This window comes from Artibeus jamaicensis, unplaced genomic scaffold (genome assembly GCF_021234435.1).
Source record: "Artibeus jamaicensis isolate MK-2021 breed Jamaican fruit bat unplaced genomic scaffold, CSHL_Jam_final contig_1016, whole genome shotgun sequence".
NCBI lineage: Eukaryota > Metazoa > Chordata > Mammalia > Chiroptera > Phyllostomidae > Artibeus > Artibeus jamaicensis.
The window spans coordinates 9,306,234-9,330,517 of NW_026521195.1; the positions used below are offsets into that span (position 1 = coordinate 9,306,234).

Genomic DNA, 24,284 nt, shown 5'->3' on the forward strand with positions numbered 1-24,284 from the left:
TTGGACCCTCATAATCCTCCATAATCTGGCTCCAACCTTATTTCCCATCCCATTCTTTCCCAAGTTTCATTCATTCAAGGACACATCCACCTACTTCAGGAAGGAGGTGTTGGCTAACTAAATAGTAAATCAGAAAGCTAGCATTTACTAAAGTAACTATTGCAGCTTGAATATTTTTAGATATATAATTTCATTTATTCTTCATAACAATCCCATAAAGGGGGGGTTGTCTATCATCCCATATTTTAGATGAAAGAAACTAAGCCACAAAGAGATTTGAAAAAATAAAGACCATGCCCAAGGTCCCCGCGTCACCAGGGGCAGATCTGCCCAAGTGCGAACCTCAGGCCCCTTCAGACACGGCAAGCGGAGAGGCGTGAGCGTGTCACGGGGGAGAGTCCCTCCCACAGTCTCAGGACACGACCAGGCGCTGTATTTCCCAAACAGCAGTCCTCAGTGACTTAACAATGTTTTGCTTATTTAGAACACATTTCAAAGAACTCAGTGCTGGGGAGCAGAACTGACTCTTTCACTGGCAATTTAAAAGAGCCTTTGAAAGCTTGGGACGCCCTGGACCCATCATTATGGACATCAATGGCCACCGTGGAGCATGGCCAAAAAACGAACCTGGCCATGGTGGGCGCTGCCCGCCCGGGCCCACCCCAGTGCTCACTTCCTGCTTCCGCAGGCGTTCCTGTGAATGAGCACTTCTTCCTCCACTCGGCTGGCGCCTAGCCCTTGGGGCACACCCCTGCTCCCATCTCCCCGTCCTGGAAACAAAGACTCTGACCCTTAACCTCTGCCCTCCTGAACTGCTATCCTGTCCCTATACTTCTCTTCATCTCAAAATCTCTTAAATCCTTTCTGTTCTCTGTGTGTGTCCTCACCTCAACATTCTTCAACACATTGTGGCTGTCTGTCTGTCCCTGCACTCTACTGGAAGTGCTCTCTCCAAAGCCACCCCATCACCAGACCTAGTGACCTTCCCCACCTCCCCCAGGGTCCGAAAGTGCCAACCGATCGCTTTCCAGGGACCCTCTCTCTTCCCTCACCTCCTGGTCCTCCTGCTCTGGCCACTCCTTCTCCCCCATCATCCCAATCCCACGGCAGGACCCTGACCTCTGGTGCGTTTATCACGCATCCTTGGTGATGTCCACCCCTCTAAGGACTTCGGCTCTCAGGTCCAAGCCAACACCTCCCAAACGCCTCTCTCCCACCTCTCACCCCACATTCCCTGGACTCTGCATCTCTGCCCCACCCTGACTGTGGAGACCAAAGCTCCACAGGACCCATCCAGAAACAAGACTCCTGGTCTGCCTCTGGACCCTGCCAAGGCTCCAGCTTTGGCCCTCCTGTCTCTGCTGCCTGCAGGCCCAGGCTCCCAGGCCTCTGGGCCCACGGCCGCCACTGCAGGCCAAGGCCCGTGGACGCTCTTCCTCTGAGCCCTGAACCTTGGCCCTCTGGTGCCGTTGGGTCACAGCCCAGCCTCCCTTCTAGGTCGGGTCCCTGCTGCCGGTCACCCCGCCCAGTCCTGCAGTGTCCCTGGACTAACCTTCTCGAAGCACACCACAGACTGGTTTAAAAACCACCATTACATAACCAAATCTCGAGGGACCTTTCTCTTCCTCTCTATGGCTGCCTGGCCCAGCTTCCACGGAGCTGGCAGGTCCTCCAGCCCCCTCTGCCCTGGGCCCCACGCATGCCCCGAGTTCCAGTGCTTGCCCACCTCTCTGCCTGTGCTCACACTGTCCCTTTGGCCCCAAATTACCAGACCGACCCCCTAAGGCCCTGCCGATGCCAGCTCCCCCACAGTCCTTCTGCCCCCAGAAACAGGCTAGAGGCCCCTAGACCAGACCGCCAGCGTGAATTCAGACTGGTCGGCCATTCTGTGCCTCAGTTTCCCCACCTACAACATGGGGGCCAATGACCCGCCTAGTGTTGCTGTCGGAATGGAAGAAGGGCACATATCTAAAGTTCCTGCAACAGCACGTGCCAACGGTGACACTCGATAAACAGCGGCAGCTCTGCTGTCCCTGTAACGATCTGGACTCCGGCTCCATGGCGCCCTGCCCTTGTCCCCTTACCACTTGCGTTTTTTTGAAGTCCCACAGGACAGCGATTGGTACGGGTGCCTCAGCCTCCCAGGGGCAGGAACCTCGACTTCCACATCTCTCCCCCCAACACTATTCCAACAAACAGGAGGCGCTCCACAGACGCTTTGTTGCATTGAATAAAATTGAATAACATGTATTTAGAGTGAGATCAAACACTGTTTACTCCATCAGGAAAAGGCTCAACTTCTGAGCCTCCCATGGCCATGAACTTGGCCCCAACAGGAAATGGAAGGAATCCCATGTCTTTAGTAAGGGCTTGTGGAATGAGCAGAGAAAACAAAGTCGAATTTTCTGGAATGAGGCGCACACATGGAATCCAGTTACACAGGAAACCACCCTGGCAGGTCACCTTTGTGACTGAAGAACTCTGCCCAAAGTGCCCGACAGAAGTCAGCACCAAAGGTCACCTTTCCAAGGTGGAGGCACCAGGCTGCCTGAGTCACAGCAGCACTCCGCCCACGGCCATCATTTGGGAAATCCAGCTGGGAGTCATGCGGGAAGGCCCACCCAGCAGGATGGCCGGGATTTGGCAGGCGAGGGCTTCAGCTCTCTCTTCCCAGCCCAAGGGCGGCCAGACTCGCAGAGTTATACTCAGCGTAGGAACAGAGATGCCCACCTTTTCCCTGAAGCAAAGCCCTCTCCGGTCCTGAGGGAAAGCTAGGGGCATAGGCTCTTCTCCGTGAGCCACGGTGAACACACACTGTCCAACACTGTCCACAAATTCGGGTGAACCCGGGCAGCCCCGGACAAGGGCCTGAGGAACAGTACGGGAGCTGCCTTCATCTTTAGGAACGAGACCCCGGGGACACCAGCAAATTTATTCCCAAACAATCTCAGGCTCCAGGGAAGGTGGGGAAAAGCGGCAAGTACGTCCAGGCACAGCTATGGGACCCTTGGCTGGCTCCCAGCTGGGCATCTCCAACCGGGCCCATGTTTCAAGGCCCAGCCCAGGAGCAGCCCCCTCCTCTAAGATCCTACAGCACCTCGGCAGGCACCACCCATCTGGCTCTGGGACAGATGCTATTTTTCGGTGACTTTTCCTAGTTGCTAAATCACTAACCCCCTCTTTTATGTGCTCCTTGAGTGAAGGGGAAACCTCACACTTCCCTTCCCCCTCCCCCAAGGCAGAGCCAATACTTCAGCTCCATCTAGTAAGTGTGGAACAATTCTGAGCAAAATGGAGGGAGGCAGGTCACAGAGAGCTCGCCCTACCTCAGACAGCTAATGGCCCAGCAGGAGAAACAAGGTGGCCCGTCTTCCCTCTCCAGTGTGACGTGGGCTCTGGGAGGTATGAGAAGGGGCCATGTCCAGGTATGGGGGCAGACAGGAGACTGGGAAAGGCTTCCTAAAGGAGGCAACATCCAGGATGACTCACGTATGGACCAGCACAGTGGTGATGGGTTGGGCTGCGTGGCTAATGGGATGGTAAGTTCGTGGGCTGGTTAGTAGGATCATAAGTTCGTGGGTTTGTTGGCTGCTGGGATGGTAAGTTCATGGGTTGGTTGGTTAGTGGGATGGTAAGTTCATGGCTTGGTTGGTTAGATGACTAATTGGTTAAATGAATGTATAAATAAAAAATGAATGAGTGAATGAATAAATTCAACAAGTGAACTTGAAAATAAAGTCTGGATTGTTCCAATTCTATTAAAGATGATCTGTTTAATTTTCACGACACTGCCCCAAACAGATAAACATAAATTTCCCTTCCAGTCTCCCTATTATGTACAGTCTGTCATTTGCTCAATATTTATTGGCGGGCCCAGGGAAACAGCTGGGGAGAACAAAGGAAGAGAAAGGAACATCCACTCCAGTCCTTAAGGAGTTTGTGGAAGTGAAGAGGAGTGATTAAACCGCCATGCTGTATGGAGGGTTGTCTGTGATACCATGAGAAGTAGAGAGAAGCTGTTGGACTCTGGACCAAACCAGGATTATGGTGAGAAATACCTGGTGCCTAGGGTGCAAAATTTAAATTTAAGGAGGCACTCACTCTCAAGGTGGTTCAGCTGTGGCTGGGCATCTGCATGAACCTGAGAGTGAGTGCCTCCTTAAACTTTACACCCTGGATGCCTCACTTGCTTCATCTCATCCTGGCACTCTCGCTCACCTCTATATGGGCCTCCCTGGGGTTCTGGTACCCAAGGTCTGCTGGAAGCCACCTGGCAGACCAACAGGTAAGAATCTTGGAGTGAGAAATAAAAGGCGTCCAAGAAAGAAGAATCACCACACACCTCTCCTGCTCTCTGACACTCATCTCCCAAAACTATCCCTCTGTCTTCACAGCTGGCTCCCACCAGGCAGCCACGACTGCCCCTGGAACATCCTCCTGGCCTGCGTGTCATGGACTTACCCCTCAGGCAGAGGAGGATCTCAGAGCTGCCACTCTGATGTCCCGAGATGGAGAAAACAAGATCACTCACCCTTCCAAGGAGAGGTGTAGACACTCTGTCACCTCTTCAGCCACGTTTCTTGATCTCAAAGAAAATCTGAGTCACGGGAAGCCCCTTTCCCCTGGGAGAAGCATTGTATCAAAGCCTCGGAAACTCTGGAACTGAAGGTACCTGGCAGCTGTAAGTGCAGCACAGGGCGGGGCACCGGCCCCATTACAGGGGCTCCGTAATACACACTGGAGCTGTGTCTCATATGTAATCTCCCTCGTGTGCAAGGCAGGGGCCAGCCTTCAGAAGGAGAGAGAACCTGTCTTCCTCTGTGGACTGGGGGTGACATAGAGGGGAAACGTGGGTAAGAGGTAGAAAGGGGACGAGATGAGCACAGGCACCAAGGCCAGATGGGGCGGGCAGTGTGCCTGCCACAGGAGACAGGGCCCTGGAGGTGGTTATGGAGACGAGGCTGTGCCCGCCCCGGAGCCCCAGGCAAGCCCCCTGCCCACACTGGGCTTCTGGCACACAGGAAAGCGACTATGTGCTGTGTATCTTGCAATAGTCAGCTGATCTCGAACCTCTACAGTCTGACATCAAGTCCAAATTATGCGCAGGGACAAATGAAAATGGAAGGTCTACCCCTTACTCATCCCATGCAGTGCTGGTGCTGTCAGACTGGGGAGGCTCAGCTGTCTGCGGGGAGCAGCCAATAAACGGCCAATGCCACACCCCCTGCTCTGTCTCAGGCAAGCCCCAGATGAGCGAGCCTGCTGGTCCTGCTTCTGACCCAGAGCCCTGGAGGGGCTGGGGGGCTGGGAGGGGGTAGGGGTCACTGATCTCTCTCCTACAGCAGCTTCCTCCTTAGCAGGGAGGGGCCTGCGAGGGTCTGCTGAGGGAAATCAGGTGGCAAGTCAACCAAAGTCTCTGGGGTCCTAAAGATTGGTGATGATCTGCTGCCACCTGCTGTCCATTTCCTGCAAAACCTGAAAATCTGACAATGTCAGATTCACTGATCCCTGGAATGGACCACTGGCTCTAACACAGATGCAGGGTCGTGAGGCGTTTGGGCCCTGGATGGACCCAGGCTGCAGAGACGCACATGAGACAGCACAGGTTATCACAGCCATTCCTCACCGGATGGCACTGGCCCAGCACGCAGTCTCTGCACTAAACATGGCCCTCCTGCCTGGTCCCCAGCACCCCCTTCACTGCTCCCCGGTCTTCCGCTCCTCTGTGAGGGCCACAGTTCAGCACCCAATTACAGACAGCCTCCTGCAGACCCTGGGAACCCTCTCATCTGTCCCTAGTGCCAACTCTAGGCTCCGAGAAGTGCGTGAAGAGATACCTCCCATCTAGTTGACACAACAGGACAGGACCCAGCCACAAAGCCAGTGAGGGCTGTGGGTTCATGATGGGAGGGGATGGCTTTGGGCCTGAATCACTCTCGTCTCCCCTCTGAGGTCTGTCTCCTCACCTGTTACCTCCATGCAGGCCCCACCTCACCAGGGCACACCAGGCACCAGAGTGACATCATGAAAGGCTTTGCAGCTGGTCCATCTATATCATGACACCAGGAGCTGGGTAGGTGTAGAAGCAGCCAGAAGACGTGACATGGAAGGGATGGGTGCCCAGACCAGAGGCCCCCGACTGGGCACACCCATCCCAGGTGCTGTCCATGGTGGCTGCTAACAGCTTACGAATGCACCCTTCCCCAGAGAACCGCCCTTTGCCAAACTCACCCAGGAAGTAGCACATGGCCCGCCCCACCCCAGCATGGGCAAGCTATAGCCAATGACTGACGAAGTGAAAAAAAAGCTTGCTTGCGGCTTAAATGTGGGGCCAGCTCTGGGTCAACTCCCCCTCTATCTCCCTGTGGGGTCAGAAGGATACCCCTCAGCCTCCTATGACCTGCCCTCGCTGAGGGCATGCCCCCCAGTCGATGACATGCCCCCGACCCTGCGTCTCAGGCTCGGCTTCGGGACCCTGGTTCCATGAGCCGGCAGCACATCATCTGGGGGGCTTGTTAAACACCCTGCTGGGCTCCTCCTCCCAAGTCCCAACTCAGTAGGTCAGACAGGCTGTGTTTCCAACAAGTTCCTGGGTGATGCAGATGCTGCTGGTCCTGGGATCACAGTTTAAGAACCACAGCTCTTGGGAACCTCCCCTCAGACAGAAACCACTCAGCAAGTAATATGCTGAGGGGTCAGAGGTGGCAGATACAACCGTGCAGCATCAGCCTATCTCCCAGCTCCAAACCCTGCAGCCGGACACAGCAGTCTGCTGGCCTCTGGCAACACGCCCTCGTGTTCAGGCTGACTCCGGGCTGCTGAGCCCTAGATCACATTACTGCACGGCCATGGGACCCAGAGGAGCCCACAGTCTAGGAGGGACTCCAAAGGCACCAGGCCATGGTTCTCGTCCTTTACACGGGTGGGCCTCAGCGAGCAGCCGAACAGGCTGTGATTCCTAGATCACAGAGAAGGCAGAAGTTTGCCCACCTGGACATGTCAAGGCGACAGGTGGAATGCAGGGCAGGAATGTCAGAGATGGGGAGCTCTTAAAGAGGCTCCAGCTAACCGCCCCTCCCCTTACAGACAGGAGCACGGAGGCCCAGAGAGGGCTGGAAATTGGACCCAGTTGGAAACCCAACCTGCAAACACAGGGAAAATAAGTGTTTGACTTAAAAGCCAGCCTGGGAGTAGCTTTTATCATCATCAGAGAACAGCTGTGGGCAGAACTGTTAACTCAGGCTCTAGTAATAGTCCTGGTGGGAGAGACAATCTCTTCACAGCTTCAACAGGACCCCAAAGGCAGGAGGGAACTGTCACAAATGAGCAATGGGGCCTGAAATGAGAACCACAGTATAGCTCACGGCTCATGGTGGGGCTCCAGGCATGTGGCCCCGATGACGCACAGGCCACAGGGCAACCAGTGAACAGAGAAACGCCTCTGGCCTTACAGAGAGCCAGGTGGGCTACAGGCTGGGGCCCACTGGCCATGGCCTTAACTCCCTCTCCCACAGTCTCCCTCTCTCAGGGGACAGCGGCCCCCCTTCTCGTGACTGTTCAGCACAAATGCTAGAGTCATCTTGCCTCGTCACCTTCCCCAGTGGAGCACACTGAGCCCAAGGACCAATGCTGTCACCTCTACCGTGTGTGTGTGTGTGTGTGTGTGTGTCTGTTTGTTTCTCTGTCTGTGCCTGTGTATGTCTGTGCAGGTCTGTGTGTCTCCCTGGGTCTGTGTGCATGTGTGTGGGCCTCTGGGAGTGTCTGTGTCTGCGCGTGCATGTCTGTGTGTGTTACATACAACCCAGCCCATGTCTCACTGCCTTCACTGTCACCGCCCTGATTCAGGCCACCGTCAACTCTCCTCTAGACCAGCAGTCCCCAACCTTTTTGGCACAAGGGACTGGTTTTGTGGAAGACAGTGTTTCCAGGGACCCAGCGGGGGCGGGGAGTTCTAGGATGAGTCAAGTGCATTACACTCAAGCTGGCCCTTGCTGTGCAGCCCGGTTCCTAACAGGCTTGACCAGTACCAGTCCGCAGCCCAGAGGTGGGGGACCCCTGCTGTAAACTATTGTGACTGCCTCCTGACTGGTCTTCCTGCCACCTCTCTTGCCACCTTTAGTCCCTCCAACCCAACAGCCGGGAGTCCTACAGAAACACGAGCTGAACCCTGCATGCCTCCGCTCGGCCTCCAGGGGCTCCTGAACCTCCAGAGTGACAGCCAGGGGTTGCAGAGCCTCCGGGCCCTCGCCCCTCTGCTCCTCCCCCACCCACTCTGAAGAGGAAGAAGCACACGCTCCTGCCACAAGGCCTGGGCACAGCTACTTTCTCTTTGCATTTGCTGCCAGAGGTCAAAAGGCTACTTCCCTGTTGGCTTTCTGGTCTCAAGTGTCACATTCTCAGAAAGGTTTCCCCTGGCTACCCTTTTTGTCTTACAGCAGCCCCAAAGCCAGGATCCCACTCATGCTTCCTTGGTTTAACCTCTCTCACAGCACGCTGGTAGGTTGTAGACTTGTCTGATCGTTGTTCTGGGCTGCCTCTCCGCGTGGGAAGTGCAAGTTCCCAGAGGCAGGGACTTGGTCTGCTTCGCTCACACAATCGCCAGTGGCGAGGGGTGGGGCTGGCACATCATGGATGGGACGCTGGTAGACGGGGACAACTGGCGGGCTGTCCAGGGAGGGGGATGCTGACTGGCAGCACCTGCCAATATCCGTGGTGTAAACATTCCTACCACGGCCAACAGCGAGCAACCACCTTGACATTGCTGAACACAGAATTGGGAAAAGATGCTAATGATCAGCTCTCTGAGCCAGCATGAGCCGGCTCCAGCACACTGCAGAGTTGCTGAACACACTAATGGAATAAATGGTTATTTCCATGAGTTGACAGGCTCTTTTGGGGGATGTAACTCTAGGACTTTGGGGTCTAAAATCACGTTTCTCCAAAACTGAGGAAGTTTCTGCAAAGGAACAGGATGTCACACATGAACAGGTGACCACTGCGCTGGAAGCCGACCGAGAACAGAAAGGACAACACAGTTAAAGCAGAAGGTCTACGCACCGGCCGGACAGTGAAAGCAGAGCTCTCAGAGGACTCACGACCCCTGCAAGAGCCCGGGGGCGTCCCTGCCCTCTTCACCAGCAGCCAGCTGGAGGGCTTGAATTCTAGAGCCCTTTCCCACCCTGACCGTCTATGCAGTTAAGAATTGAGACAGGTCCAGGGGAGCCTCTATTCCACTCTGCTATGAAAACACTCAATTTAAAATACCTTTTTAAAAATCCGACTAAATCGAACTTCAACTCCACGGACTCTATCATACTCTAAGCTCATGTTCTGGGAAGGCCCCTCCTTCCCCCAGGGTGAAATCCACTAGCGCTTGTGAAACCAGAAACCACCTGGAGCTCTCTGGGCCCCCATGGCGGGTCCCACAGCGGGGCATCCCCTATGAGTCCCGCCGATCTCAGGGGCCAAGCGGCACTGGGCTTCCCTGGGTCCCTTCCTACACGTGACCCACATGAAAAAGACAGACAGACAGACAGTCAGACAGGGGAGAAAGCCTGGAAAAGATTCACAGCAAGAATTCTCCTCTGAGTGGTAGAAAGGGAGGCTAAGAGCATAAAAGGCGTGCACTTTTACAAAAATTACAAGGAGACCAAAAAATGTTAAATGCTGCAAGAAAGACAGTTGCTCTCGACAGTTTGCAGAATGATGCCTTCCCCTCCCAAAGACGTCCACGCCCCAACCCCGGAAACCGTGAGCGCACTAGATTACGTGGCAAAGGGGGGTGCGGGTTACAGAGGGAGCTGAGACTGCTAACCAGCATCCTCAAGATGGGTAATTATCCTGGATTATCCAGATGCCCGACACAGTCACAGGGGTCCTTCCTCACAAGGGGAAGAGTTAGGCAGGAAAGGGAGAACCGGGGAGACGGCAGCCTGAGAGGGCCGCGGCCTGACGGCGCTGGCTTTGCAGATGGAGGAAGGGGCCACAAGCCCAGGGATATGAGCAGCCTCTGGAAGCTGAATAAGGCAAGGAAACCTACCCTTCCCTGAAGCCTCCAGAAGGGACGGAACCCTGCCAACACCTTGATTTTAGCCCAGGGAGACCCAGTGCTGACCTCTGCCATCCTGAACTATAACATAATAAACTTGTGTTGTTTTCAAACAAATGTATGGTAATTTGTTATACAAGTAACAGAAAATAAATACGCCCTCATTTTGGCCCACACTGTCAGGCCACCTGGTACCTGACCCTAACTCAGGGACTGCCTGACCCAAGAGAGGCCCCCGCTCCTCTTGGGGCCTCAGCACCCCTGTCTGTGCCACAGGCACCTTGGTGCTCATGCCACGTGAGGGGACAAGAATTTGCTCAGTGGCCCCAGCACCCAAGCTGTGGCATTGCTGTGGGCGGAATCCCCAGAGGAGGCTGATAGCCCTTCTCAACCTCCTGACATGGTCACCCCTGTGTTTCCAGGGGGAACCAGGCAAAAAGCGTGTGGCTGGAGCTTGTGAGCCCCTGCCCACCTGAGAAACATAACAAGCCAGTTCCTAATGCCTGACACCAGTGTGAGATGTTCAGGGCTAATATGCAGAAACTCCGTCTGTATACTAGCCATCAGGCCCTAATATGCAGGGTCCATCTATGTGGCCGTCAGAAGATCTAGAGATTCACTCTGAGGGACTCTCAGACAAAAGACAGGCCAGCGTGCCCAGGGAGAGGGCTGCCAGCCCACAAGTGAGGTCACCCCCGGCCCAACTGTCAACATGGAGAGCCACTAGGCTTGGAACACCTGGCTATGGGGACATGTAAGCAAAGAATCGCCTCTCCCATGTGCTTAGTCCTGCACCTGAGCTTTCTCGAAGGTCTACTCTGGGCCAGGTGTGTGAGTGGGGGGCAGTGATAGCGAGGTGCACAGACATGCACAGGAAGGCCCTGCCTGCGACACAGCATGATGGCAGGAGGCAGAACGAGGCAAGGGTGACGGGACCACCCAGGGCAGGGCCGAAGCCCCAGATGTTCCAACTGATCGTGAGAGGAACCCCATGAGGGTGACCCTGGAAAGCCAGTAATAAATGACAGATGGCCCCAAACAGCCACATCCCCCACAGCGGGAACCCAGATGACATGTAGTCTAAGCATCTTGTAAAATCAAAGGACATAGAAGAGAAACAAAAATAGAAGCAGAAAACAGTCCCATCAGCCACTGAGTAGCACTGAGGGATGGGCGTTGGAAGAGCTGGACTGCAGAGACTCGTGTCCCCTGACACCTTGGGAAGCAGCAGACCACACGCTTCCCCAGCCCCGCCCCGCCCGTGGTGTGACATCCACAGCCAGCCTTGAGCTGATGCTGTGAGGCTCCGAGAAGGCCCCACGCATCCACCTTTCCTCCAGCCTCACTGTGGCTGAGTGGGGGAGCGTGTGCCACGCATACAAGCCGGCGCTGCTGGCATCTCACCGTTCTCTGTCACACTTTACTAGAATCACATTTGCACACGTCTCTCTCACCCCGAGGAGATCACAGGATCCCATACACGCTAGGACTGACACCCACGTTTACTGAACTGAGTGAAGTAAGTGGGGGCAGAGAGGACTGAAGAAGGGGTGGGCGAGGGCAGGGGGTGCAGATGGGTTTGGCAAGCGGAGGAACTGTGGCCCTGATTTCAGACCGAGGGTGCTGCGTGCAGTTACGCAGTAAGAGCACAGCACCAAGACGCCTGAGGAGACAAAGACAGCCGAAATCCAACCCGAGCCCCACGCCCTGAACTGCGAGCCCTTGGACCTGCATCCCACCGGAACCTTGACAGGCCCGTCAGTGCTCGGCGCCTCACTTCCCTCTTCTGGAAAATGAGAGCGACGGCTGCACCTAGGTCAAGGAGCGTTTGTTCTCAGCTCCCAGTGCCTTCTGCGAGTCTGGGGGGAGCTGTCTGACACAGACCTTTCACCCCCTCCCCTTTGCTCACTCCACCCCAAGGACTTACTCAGTGGCTGACCGGGGAAGAGAGAACACGGGAATGTTAGGCACAGCTGCACCCTTCCCCCTCTTGGCAGCGAGCTGCCCTGCCAGGGGCTGGCCCCTCCCCCCGCCGTGTGACCCGGTGAGGTGACCCACCCTGGGCCTGAGGTGAGGTGGGGAAGTCTGTCCAGCTCCAGACTGGACTAGAAAGAAATATCAACAAATACCAAAGGACTGAAATCGTACAGAGTAGATATAACCCAAGTGAAAATGTTAGTAATCAAAAACAGAGAGATAACCAGAAAAATACCCTAAATGTTTTAAACTAATCAATACACGTCTAAATAATCCATGGGTCAAAGGAAGAAATCACAGTGGAAGTAAGAAAATACTTTAGCAGAAGCAAATGAACATCTAACCTATTCACACATGGGATACAAACAAAGCACCGACCAGACAGAAATGTTCACCCTTGCACCACGTAACAGGAGAAGGCACCGTGAGAACAGCAACAAACAGGAGTCCGTGACAATCCATACAGATAAAACAGGAAATAACAGCCAGTTAAACTCAAAGAAAGGAGAATGAAAGGAAGAATACCAGTAGGAGTGGAAATCAATGAAGTAGAAAATAAATATACAAGACCAAAAACTAGCCCTTTGAAATAGTATACAATTGATCAGCTTCTAGTACGACTAGTCGAAAAACAGAAATTGCCGGTATTAGGAATGAAAACAGAGACAGCCCCCAAGATCATACAGCCTTTAAGTTATAATAAGAGGATATTATATTTATACAATTTCACACCAACAAATTTGAAATCTAGAAAAAAATGGTAGAATTCCTTGGAAAAATATAACTTGCAAAATAGATATACAAAAAAATTAAAAATCAGACATTAAAAATTTTTTTCAACTGAATCCATAATTTAAAATCTTTCAGCTCAGTGCTCACAAACCTTCACTGGTAAATTCTTCTTGGTGTTTAAGGGAGAAACGCCACTGGCCCAACACTAGCTCTGCCGCGGACCAGGAGAAGGAGGGACGGCGTCTAGCCCGTCCTAGACACCAGGCCCCGATGAGGCTGGTGCCAGAAAGGAAACTCACCAAGTCCTCCTTCCAAAAACCCACACAGAATAGTAATAAACTGAACGCAGTGATATGTAAAAAGACCATCCGTCCAGACCAAGCAGGATTTGTTCCAGGAATGTTGGATGGTTTAACACACAAAACCAATCACCATAGGAATCACCCAGGTCTACTGTGCAAGAAGAACGGGGTGAGAAAACAGCCCCTCAGGAGCCTGGGGTGCTGATTCATCAGCCCCGCTCCAGCCTGCCATGGGGAGCACCTCTCCCACCTCGGCCTGGCCGTGTCGCCGCAGGTTTGTGCAAGGGCCATCTGCTAAAGTGTCTGGGCTTGGAGAAGAAGTGAGAGGGGCCAGAGGGGCCGTCCTGGCAGGCCACCGCAGGCCCATGCTCTCCAGGCTGCTTTCTCCCTGACAGTGACTGTGACCGCCTTCCCGCCTCATGCCCTGCTCAGTGAGCCCGGGGAGCCACCTGGACGGATGGTTCTCTAGGAAGAGGCATCATCTGGACCTGGTATGCTCACCTGACGGGCAGGAGTGGGTTCCCCTGCCTTGTGAATGCTCTTTCCAGCCTCTCCTGGGTCGTCCTGGTATTCCCACCTGGCAAGGAGAATTTCGAGGGTGTCCTGTTGGCCTCTGGGCCTCGGTCCATGGTGGGGCTGTCCCCTGAAAGACCTCTGCCCCTGCCGCTCCCCCTCTGCGGCAGCCCTTGGCTCAGTAGGCGAGGGGGGTTGCTGGGTGTGGTCCCGTGCTTTTCTGTGCTGGGCTCGCTGAGCTGGCCCGGGGGGCTCCTGGCGGTGGAGCCGGTGCTGGAAGCCAGGCCCTCCTGTGGGGCAGGACAGGCTAGGGTGCCGGTGGGCAGCCCGGGGGCTCTGCAGCCCTCCTCCTCCTCGTGGGGCGGAACCATGCCACTCAAGACCGGAGGCCGCCTCAGGGAGCGCTTGCGGAGTGAGTCCTGAAAGGGACAAGGACAAACGCAGTGAGGAATCCCTTCAGCGAGGCAGGAACATACTTGATGCCACTTCAAGCATTTGCCCACGATGTTCCCACCCCACAGAAAGCCGCTCCCCATCCCCAGGTCCTCCTCTTAAAGTCCTACCCACTCCTTCATGGGATACTCAAAGGCTACTGCTTCCATGACGCATCCCCACACCCCACCTGCGTAAATCTCAAGAGACACCACAGCCCTTCTCTCACACCCTGACAGGGGCAGGCCTGGGATCCAGCTCCTGGGTCCTCGCCCACCGCCTGGGTCCCCTTGGCATGTCAGGGTACTTCTCTATCCCTCTCTTCCCTCCCCTTTGACACAACCTGTCCACAAACCACTGTCTGCAATTTCTGAATCCCAGAGCACAAATTCTCTTGGAGTCCTGTAATAAAATCCTTTGAACTGCTTTGAGGTTACTTAATCTTCCCTAAGTGTGACTATTCAGGTTTAGCTGCAGACCTCTAAATGTTTTGGTTCTGCAAAGACCACATACCACGTAACTGCAGGCATTATATGGCATATGGTTTATGTACTGCATTTCTTTTCCAGAAAAAAACTGGTGAATTCTAGAACACCCACGGCCCAAAGGTTCTGGACCAGGGCCCAGGGACCCGTGGTGCCGTCTCCCATGGGCTCGTGGAGAGGGTTAAAGCCGAGACCCGCACATAGACGGCCCCACACACTGCCAGCCCCAGCACATCAGCTCAGGGATGCTCGTACCGCTGTGCACCTCCACTGAGGCCCTTGCCCCAACCACAGACCAGGAGTATCGACCGACACCCTTCATCATCTCTGGTGTCCACACAGCTCCCAGCTCAGTGACCCTCACCTAGTAGGCACCAAGATTGCTTAGTTTTTGAAATGAAGGAATTCCAAAGGAGTCAACTGGTATGTTTTTTGTTATATCCATGATCGACTGATGAAATGGTTAAGTCGCATTGTTACCAATCCTGGCTGTGGAGGTAGGGGACAAAAATACACCTGCCAGCCTTTTCTGGAAGCTCTCGGCATTTCCAGAGTGTATCCTCAGCCAAATGGTAAAACCTGTGCTAGAAGAAGAGCTAATTCTGTGGCACTCTTGCCTAGCGGAAGTTACTAGACTCCATAAGCCTCCTCCAAAAGCCACTCAGGGCACCCCCTGCCACAGCTGGAGGAAAGCATTAGTCACCGTTCCCAAGGAGACACAACAACCGCTGGCCTCAGGCGGGGCGGGGCGCCCGGCCTCATCCTTCCCAAGTGCAGAGCCAATCCAGCAGTGGTGAATGATGAAATATCCAGCAAGTCTTGCTCTTTTCTCTGAGGCAACCGAAAAGTACAGCCAAAGGCACACAGGCCCACAAAGCACCTTCCAGGAAACCTCGGGAAGTTCTGCACCTGCCCCTGCTTCGCCGTCCTTCGCCGGATCCAGACGCCCCAGAGGGAAAGTTCACAAGACAACTGATGAAAGAAGTTTCAGACAAGCTCTTGGCGGTAAAGCCAATGTAACCGTCACCCTCAGTGGTTGTGAAGGGGCCTCCGGGGCCCAGACTTCGTCATCAGGCTGCCACGCAGTGCAGGGCCCGGGCGTCTGGCCAGCCCACAGGTTCTCGGTGTGGTCTGCCAGCCTTAGGGGTCCTCGAATCCTTCTGGGAGCCAAAAGCCTCTTCCATAACAATGTGACCAATCGGCCTTTCTCTGTGTGGGTGCGCACAGTAGGGGTGTGACTGCTGCTGGTCCTTAGCAGGAACCAAGGCAGGGACGTCACTGGCGCCCTTGGCGCTCACCGTGCTTGCAAGGAAAATGCATAAGGAAAATGCTGTTGCCGATAATGTCCAAGCTCAGCCGTGAGCATTAACTGATACTCTTCACCGTGACCCCACAGTGCCCATCTCGTTAACATTCCATGTGACAGAATCAGACGTGTGTGAGCACTCCGCCTCACCCACAGGATGATGCCTGCCTCGAGGAAAAGCTCTCATCACAGGTCTGAGTTGTGAGCTGGACCAGCGATTTCTTTTCACGAGACCACTGAGCGGGCCAGCTGCGGTTACACAGACTGGGGGATCTGGTGGGCACTTCTCAAAAATACACAAAGCCTGTCCCTTCCAAGGGAATAAAGAAGTGATGTATTGACAACAGTGATAAAATACAAGTGTTCAGGTAAAAACTACTCTTGGGGGAAACTTGGATCTGTCGCTGTGAGCTTGAGAACTTCTCAGTACTTAAACGCTTTTCTGATGGGTTGGGTGGTAACACCAGGAGACGTGCCTTTTTAATTTTTTTTTGGTATAAGGAAATGTGTTGATATTCGGAAGATAACTCAGTAAACCAACATTTCCCAAACTACAGCAGTAAAGAATTCATTCAAAGTAAAAGCCAGACTGATAGAAATGGAGAAAAACTCATTGGTGTGTCTTCCGAGTCCGCGTGGACAGACTACAATCAGCCCAGTGTAGGCGCAAGGTCAAGGAACACCTCGAGTTTGCTAAAATCACTATTGAAATACTTCTCCCTCTTCCAAGTACATCTCTGCATGAGGCCAGGTTTTCTTCATCTACTTCAAAGTAACACAGCTGACCGAACGCAGAAGGAAGTGTGAGACTTGGACAGCCTTCCACTAAGCCAGACATGAAAGAGATTGGCAAAAATGTAAAATAGTGCTCCTTACCTCACTACTTTTTTTATTTTGGGAAAAGCAGGGTTTTTTAAAATATGTTATTTGTGTTCAATGTAATGGATTTACTATTGTTACTTTTAATGATTATACAAGTCAGTCTTTCTTTACTTTCTCAGTATTAATTTCTACACTTGATCTTAGCCAAAAGGCCGAGAAGTGATCAGTTTTCATTTCTTATACAGTAAATGTCCACAGATATAAGACCCAAACGAAACCCCTTTGGACTCTAAACTGGACACCACACAGAAATGCCCCCAGCAGAGGGGGAACCAGGCAAAAGGGCCTAATTCCTTCCAGAAAGGCCCCTCCCACTGCTGAGGGGCTCTGACTAACTGAGAGCTGCTCCCCCAGCCCCACCGGCTGGCCCTGGCTGTGCTCTCTGGAGCCGCCTAGCAAGCCTGCTCACCAAGTCCAACAGAGGACCACGCACCATGTCCTGGGCCATGGGCCATCTGGGGCTCGCAGCCTATGCTCAAGGCAGACAGCAGATGGCACTCATCTCACTCACACTCCAGCCCATCCCCCATAGTAGTGGCCCACGGTGCCCAAAGGCTCTGACAGCACATCCAGGCTTGAAAAGAACAAGGGCACTGAGATGCACTGGTGATGTCTGCCACAGGCACAGAGGTGGGCAGTGGCGTGAGTAGTCGCCTGAAAGCCACGCGTTCGCCACCCCGGGGCGACGCTATGCTTACCTCCAGGCTGGAAGAACTCTCTTCTGTTCTGTCCTACCTCCCACAAGCCTTCTCCTCCCAAGATGAAATAAATACTCCCAAATCTCTTGATTTCCTCCAAACTCTTCACCTTCCTAGCTCCTTTCCTCTGGACACAGTCCAGCTTATGAATATCCTTCTTCAAGTACAAGACACCTGTGGTGGGACACAACGTCAAGGTGTGGCCTGAACCCCACAGAAGGGAGCAGACCCTCGCCTACCTTGACCTGGCCACCAGAACTACTGCATGACCATTTCAGAGCCATGGAACCCCAGAGCTCAAAGGGGCCTGAGATACCCATCTAACAAATGCAACCAAGGCCAAAAGAAGTTGACAGTGCCCCAAAACCTCACGAGACGGGGGCAGAGGCAGGGAGGGGTCTGCGTCTTCCACAGGCAGAGTTTCTGCAAGACTGGCGCCCACCGCCGCTGCACACACCCAAGGTGGCACGAGAGAGCGGAGGTGACACATCTGGCCATGGACACACACCACAGAGTTTTGGTTTGCGCAGGCGCCTGCTCTGTCTGACACTTTGAGGCGGATGTTGGGTCTCACTGTGTTGTTTTACAGAGCCCTCAGACATCCGTTCTCAGAGCTGGTTCAGTCTCCACACCTCATGGGACCCTACCACAGGCCCTCCTTAAGGGACACTGTGAAACAACAATGTTCAATATTTACAATGCTTCTTTTTAATCAAAGCAAATGAAACTACAAAGATTGGCATTTCTTTTTCCCTTTTAAGTATCACGTTTTAAAAAATAAAAAATAAGTTCCCCAGGCTTAGATGAGTTCCCCCACTCCTGAATGGCAAAGATAAAGCTAGGTAGATGTGTTCTCACTCAGCAAAGCAACAAACTACCACGGCATCCGCCTCACTGGCATCATGGGTAAACTGAGGCAGGGAAGGGGACAAGGATAGCCCATGCTCCCACAAGGAGCTGAGAGCAGAGCCAGGGAGAACAGAGGGGTGCCCTTCCACTCCCAGCACACAGACCCCTCCCCTTGCACTCTCTGGGTGCCCCCAAGTGAACGCCGGCTGGTTCCCACTCTCCACTCTTGTACTGACAGAAAGGAGCAACAACCTGTGGGGAGCTGGCGGTGGGCCCAGCCATCATGCCTCGGACAATCAGGCCAGGCTTAGGCCTGGTCTTCTCTCCCGCCCTCTTTGTGTCGGAGGATGGCTCTGTCAACAGGAGCTTGTCCATCTTCTCCCACGCAGGGGCCACAGCAGGAGGGCTTTCAACCGGGAGGGCCTGCGCCAGCTTACTGTTGTGTGGGGGCCACTTGGATGACACCAAATTACCAAGTACATCCCCATTGTGATTGTCGTGTCTGCAAAAAAGGGGAATATTTCCATTGAAACAGACTCTCAAAAGGAATTACTAACAACAATAATAAATTGCACATTCAGCAGACGCTCACAAGTCCATTCACAGGTCCATGGAGACTTCTAGCTGGCCTGTGCTTCATCATTAAAGGTAAGGAATAGAAAATACTTGGTTATCAGGGCAACTCTGGCCTATAAGAGGAGGCCAGGAAATGAGAAACAAAATCGGAGTTGATGACTCATGACAAGACTCCCTACATTCTCCACTAGAAAGAGCTTCCTTAGTCTAGACCCAACTGATGAAGGAACGCTGGGGCCCTTCCATTCGGACCGGGACACGCAGAGCCCAGTCGTGCTGCGCACCACGGGGACGGCAGCACACCCGGCCTTCCTGACGGTGCAGCGAAGGGTCAGTAAGGTCAGGCATGCCAATGGCTTCATTTTCTGAGTTGCTTGGCATTGAAAGAATTAAAGAGAGAGAAAGAGAGTAAGAGGGTGAGAGACAGAGCAGCAAGAAGCAGGAAAGAACGAGAAGGAGAAGGAGACAGGGACCCAGGTAAAGAGGACTTGACCTGCGATCTCGCAGAGCCAGCACCACTGATGCGGGCCGACTGCTTTCTGCACTGGACTTGGGTAAGACGAGATATCAACACCTGCTGCCAGCCGCTTACCATGCACTGGGCCACATGAGAAAGAAGTGGGCACATGCGCAATGACAGGGGTGTGTCAAGCAGAGGAACGATTTGGAACCAGCCTGGGGAAATCTAGAAGGGCTGAGTCTGAAAGAACGGCAGGCAGGCGGTGAGCAGGAGAAGGCCCCAGGTTCTAGGGGAAGCCTGTAAAAGGCGCCCGTGCCTGGGCGAGCTGCAGGGACTGACCACAGAAAGGGCTCTGTGAGTTAGCCTGAGGGGTCTGGATTTCATCCTGAGAGCTACGGGGAACACTGAAGGCCTTTCAGCGGCGGAGCGGCCTGGCAGACTTGCTTGCGGAAGGCTGGTGCTACCCTAGGTCCAGGATGCATTCGGGGAGGCCACTGGAGTCCTGGAAATGAGGGGGGAGCCCTGGGCTTCCAGAGGAAGCAGGACGGAGCTCACCCTCATGAAGGACTCTAAGATGCAAAACGAATGGGCAAGGAGGAGTCAAGGATAACAGCCAAGTTTGAGCTTGGGCAACTGGATGGAACTTGGGTGCTTCAAAGATGTTACTGCAGTTTTTTATCATTTCAGAAATATTTCACTTCTCAGCCAGGCAGTAAGTGTCTGTGAAGGAGGTGAAGGAGGAAGCATCTTCTTCATTCCACCCTCGTTAACTTGCACATCTTAAGCCCTGAGTTAATGTTTTAATAATGGTTGTCACCTTCTGGCATCTTGACGCCTGCATCCCCAGCCCTGGCTCCCCTGGGGAAGAGAAATGCATTTGGACAGGCTGGAGGCGCACACCCGTCCCCAGGAGGCCAGGCTCCCTCTCAGGGGCCTCATGTGGGGTGTTAAGGTGGTAATATAATAGGATGGTTTTCCAAACAACTGAGGTTCAATCAAGAATGCCGATTCATTTTCTTTCTGAAGGTTCCTAAGGCCTTATTTTTCAGATTTTTTCCCATTTCTCCAGTGTTTCATTGCCTTTAAAAAAATGCTAATAAGTCCTGGCTGGTGTTGTTCAGTGGACTGAGTGCCAGCCTGCAAACCCAAAACTCGCAGGTTCAATTCCCAGTCAGGGCATATGCCTAGGTTGCAGGCCAGGCACCTAGTTGAGGCATGCAAGAATCTGATGTTTCTTTCTCTCTCTCCTTCCCTTCCTCTCTCTAGAAATAAATAAATAAAATATTCAAAAATAAATAAATGCTAACAAAACAAGCCCCTGAACTTTATGAATCACAGAATTTAAAATGGAGATCACATGGAGGGTTCTTAGTGGGAAGAGGGAGGGAGAAGAATGGGGAAAAAGGTACAGGGAATAAGAAGCATAATTGGTAGGTACAAAATAGACAGGGGGAGGGAGAAGCCAAAGAATTTACATGTACGACCCATGGACATGAACTAAGGTGGGCAAATGCTGGTGGGCAGTGGGGTGCAGAGCAGAGGCAGACAAACGGGAGAAAAAATAGGACAACTATAATAGCAGAATCAATAAAACATACTTAAAAAAGTAAAACACTTTAAGTCATAAACGTCCCCATCACCCAGTGGCCCGTCCCCACGGCCTCCAAAGGAAGGCACCGGCGCTCCGAGACTGGGGTTCTGAGAGCACAGGGTGCGCAAGGCTGAATGATGGCCCCACAAAGATGCCCACATCCCGACCCCCACAATCTGGGAATACGTTGCCTTATGGGGAGAAGAGTCCTTGCAGGTGTGATCGGCTAAAGATCATTAAGGTGGGAGGGTGGGCCCGGAGGAATCAAGGGTCCTTATCCGGAGGAGACAGGAGTGTCCGAGTCAGCGGTGGGAGAGGGGAGAGTGATGTGCCCGAAAGACGGAGGAAAGGCCACAGGCCGAGCAATGTGGGTGGTGGCCACCGCAAGCTGAAAAAGGGAGAGGAAACAGACCCCCCCTCAAAATCTCTAGAGGGAATGAGCCCGACTGACACCTTGCCATTAATCTGGTGGTTCTGGACTTCGGACCTCCGGAACCACAAGGTAACAAATTTGAGTTGATTTAAGAGACCACAGTGGTTAAATTTTGTACATCAACTAGGCTATGGTGCCCAGTTGTTTGGTCAAATACTACCCTACAAATTGCCCTAAAGGTGTTTTTTGGACGAGACTAGCCTCTCCAATCAGGTGATATAAAGAAGATCACCCTAGATAACATGAGTGAGCCTCACTCAATCAGTTGACAACCTTAGGAGCTAAAGATGAGGCTTCCCACTGAAGACACAACTCTGCCCCAGGCTGTAGCACAGAAATCCTGCCTGAGGTGCCAGCCAGCTGGGCCGCCCTCCAGATTTCTGACTTGCCAGCTCCTACAGTCGCACGAGCCAAAAATGAATCTCTTCACACACACACATACACATACACACATCCTCTTGGTTCCTATCAGTTCCGTTTCTCTGGAGAGCCCTGACTGTTACAGCCCCCGAGTTTATAGTGATTTGTTACAGCAGCAACGGGAAACTAACCCACAGTGTAAACAAAAAAGATACCTGGCTTTGCTCGCCTCCGACAGCGATGTTCTCCACACCGCGTCTTCATCTGCAAGGTCATATATATTTACCAGCGTGGTCTCTGAGCATCTCTGTGGTAATTTGTCACTTTTCTTTGGAAGTGAGAGTGCAGGCATTGGTGCTTTCTGAGCAAAATTGTTAGCAGTATTTTCGAAGTGATCCAGAAAGTATCTGGTAATGAGTTCAAGGTTTGTTTTTAGAGGGTTCTCCTTTGCCTATTAGTGGAAGAAAAAAATATCATTAATTGCATGTACAGCTTCACAAGAAGAGAGGTAAAGATGGCTATGCTGAGTCTGTCACATAAGATTATCAACTTCTCAGTCACATGCTTTTTGAGGAGATGGCCACCAACAGCCGATTGAGTGTGAAGGGCTGAGTTGTGACAGAGACAAGGACAAAAATCTCCACCCTAAGAGAACTAGCCTCCCATGGGTAAGCCAGGCGGTTCAAGTGCAGTTCTGATCTCCTTGTGCTTTTTTCTCCCAGGAATAACTCTGTAAAATATATACCCTTTCATTTAAAAAATGAAGCCTTTAACAGGCTGTGAACCAAAGGGTTACCAGTTTGATTCCCAGTCAGGGCACGTGCCTGGGTTGCCGGCCAGGTCCCTAGTGGGGGCCACATGAGAGGCAACCACACATTGATGTTTCTCTCCCTCTCTCCCTCCCTTCCCCTCTCTCTAAAGAATAAATACATAAAATATTTTAAAAAAATAAAAAATTAGCCCTGGCTGTTGTAGCTCAGTGGATTGAGTGCGGGCCTGCGAACCAGATAATCGTGGTTTGATTCCCAGTCAGGGCACATGCCTGGGTTGCAGGCGGGTTCCCTGCAGACCAATTCCCAGCAGGGGATGCACATGAAAGGCAACCATACATTGATGTTTCTCTCCCTCTCTCCTTCCCTTCCCCTCTAAAGATAAATAAATAAAATCTTTAAAAAAAATAAAAATAAAAATTAAGCCCTTGGGGATTGCTGACTCCAAAGTCTGTAAATATTTGGGGCCTGAATAGTCCCTTCATTGGTACAGCCTGCATCTGACCTTGGACTTGGGGACTTTGGGAACCATGCGTCAGCAGGTTATTGCAAAGAACAAAGAGAGGTGGTCAGGACTGACTTGGTTTACACCCCGAACTTAAAAAAATAAAAAGATGCAATGAAGCACACTTCAGCAGTCAGTTTTGGAAATGAATAAAATCAGCATTCCCCAACCCTGACTGGCCCAAATATTACCTTAGGAGAATTTCTAAATACACATCCCCAAGTCCCACTGAGTCTCATGAAGCCAAAGCCACAAAAATTAGAGCCTGATTTCTTTTCAAATTCCCCTGAGAAATGTGAACAGACACAGTTGTCCACGCCGAGGACCCCAGGCTGGCCTCTGGGGCCGGGCCGTGTAACCATGCCGGGGCCCACGCTGCTCGCCCAGAAACGCCAGGCCCCCAGGAAGTGCAGCCAGACACGGGCGTTCAGGGAGTCAGCGATCGGAGCAACAAAGGGCCAAACAGAGAGCCCGGCCTGGGGGGCGCCCTGCCTGGGGGAGCCCTTGGACCCGTCCAGTCTTTCCCCTTCCTATTGCCCCGACCTACACAGCAAAATTCTGGGGCCACAGCAGCACAATCTAAAAAATGTGTTTCCAATGAAGTTAAAGGCAACTGAGCACTACTAGAGCCATCTGAAGGATAAAACCAAACGAACTTTTTGGCCAACCCAATATATAAGGCATTTTCTATCGTATACTTAATAGGAAAAGACAAGTTAGTGGAATTAACATGAAATTTCAGGGCTTGCCTCTGAATCACACTAGCTCTGTATGAATGCCAAAGTCATTATGCAGTAAATAGATTACTAAGTATTTTTTCTGTAAAATACAAGTTCCAAGTCATTGTATAACAGTAAATAACTACTGATTAAATCAAATAATTAGGGTACTTATCAAGACCTAATGAAATATCTTAAGTATCTTGAGATAATAGTTACCTTACGGAGACTATATTATAGTAAAAAAAATAAAAATAACTTGAATGGGAAAGGTACTTCTAAAAAATTAGGTAAAGCTGCATATATATTAAACACCCCACTGCACCAGAATGGTTCATTGAGTTTTCTGGTTAACTGTCTCACTCCCTGTGGAGAAATCTTTCTAAAATGTACAGTCCACTCTCCTGCCTCAAAGTGTAGTAGATGGAGGATTTCTGGGTATCTGCTGCCTGGGTTGATAGGCGCCTCTCCCCGGCAGGGGGACCCCAACCTCCAGGCCTCAGTACTGGGCCACAAAGCAGGAGGTGAGCTTGAAGGTGCACTGGCCTCATCCCAAAACCACGCCCTGCCCAGTCCACAGAAAACTGTCTTCCACAAACCCACCCCTGGTGCCAAGAAGGCTGGGACCACTGCAGCCTACAGGACT

At 52.5% G+C, this 24,284-nt stretch overlaps 1 protein-coding gene across 1 annotated transcript in view; it reads right to left on the reverse strand.

The window, feature by feature from the left end:
• Window positions 1-24,284, reverse strand: part of MINDY4 (MINDY lysine 48 deubiquitinase 4) — a 98,511-nt gene that overhangs the window by 68,344 nt on the left and 5,883 nt on the right. The window contains exons 3-5 of the mRNA XM_053661854.1: window positions 21,860-22,095; window positions 18,477-18,726; window positions 13,561-13,991 (exon numbers count right to left, since the gene is read on the reverse strand). Coding sequence (XP_053517829.1) covers window positions 13,561-13,991; window positions 18,477-18,726; window positions 21,860-22,095 — 917 coding nt within the window. The remainder of the gene's footprint in view (window positions 1-13,560; window positions 13,992-18,476; window positions 18,727-21,859; window positions 22,096-24,284) is intronic.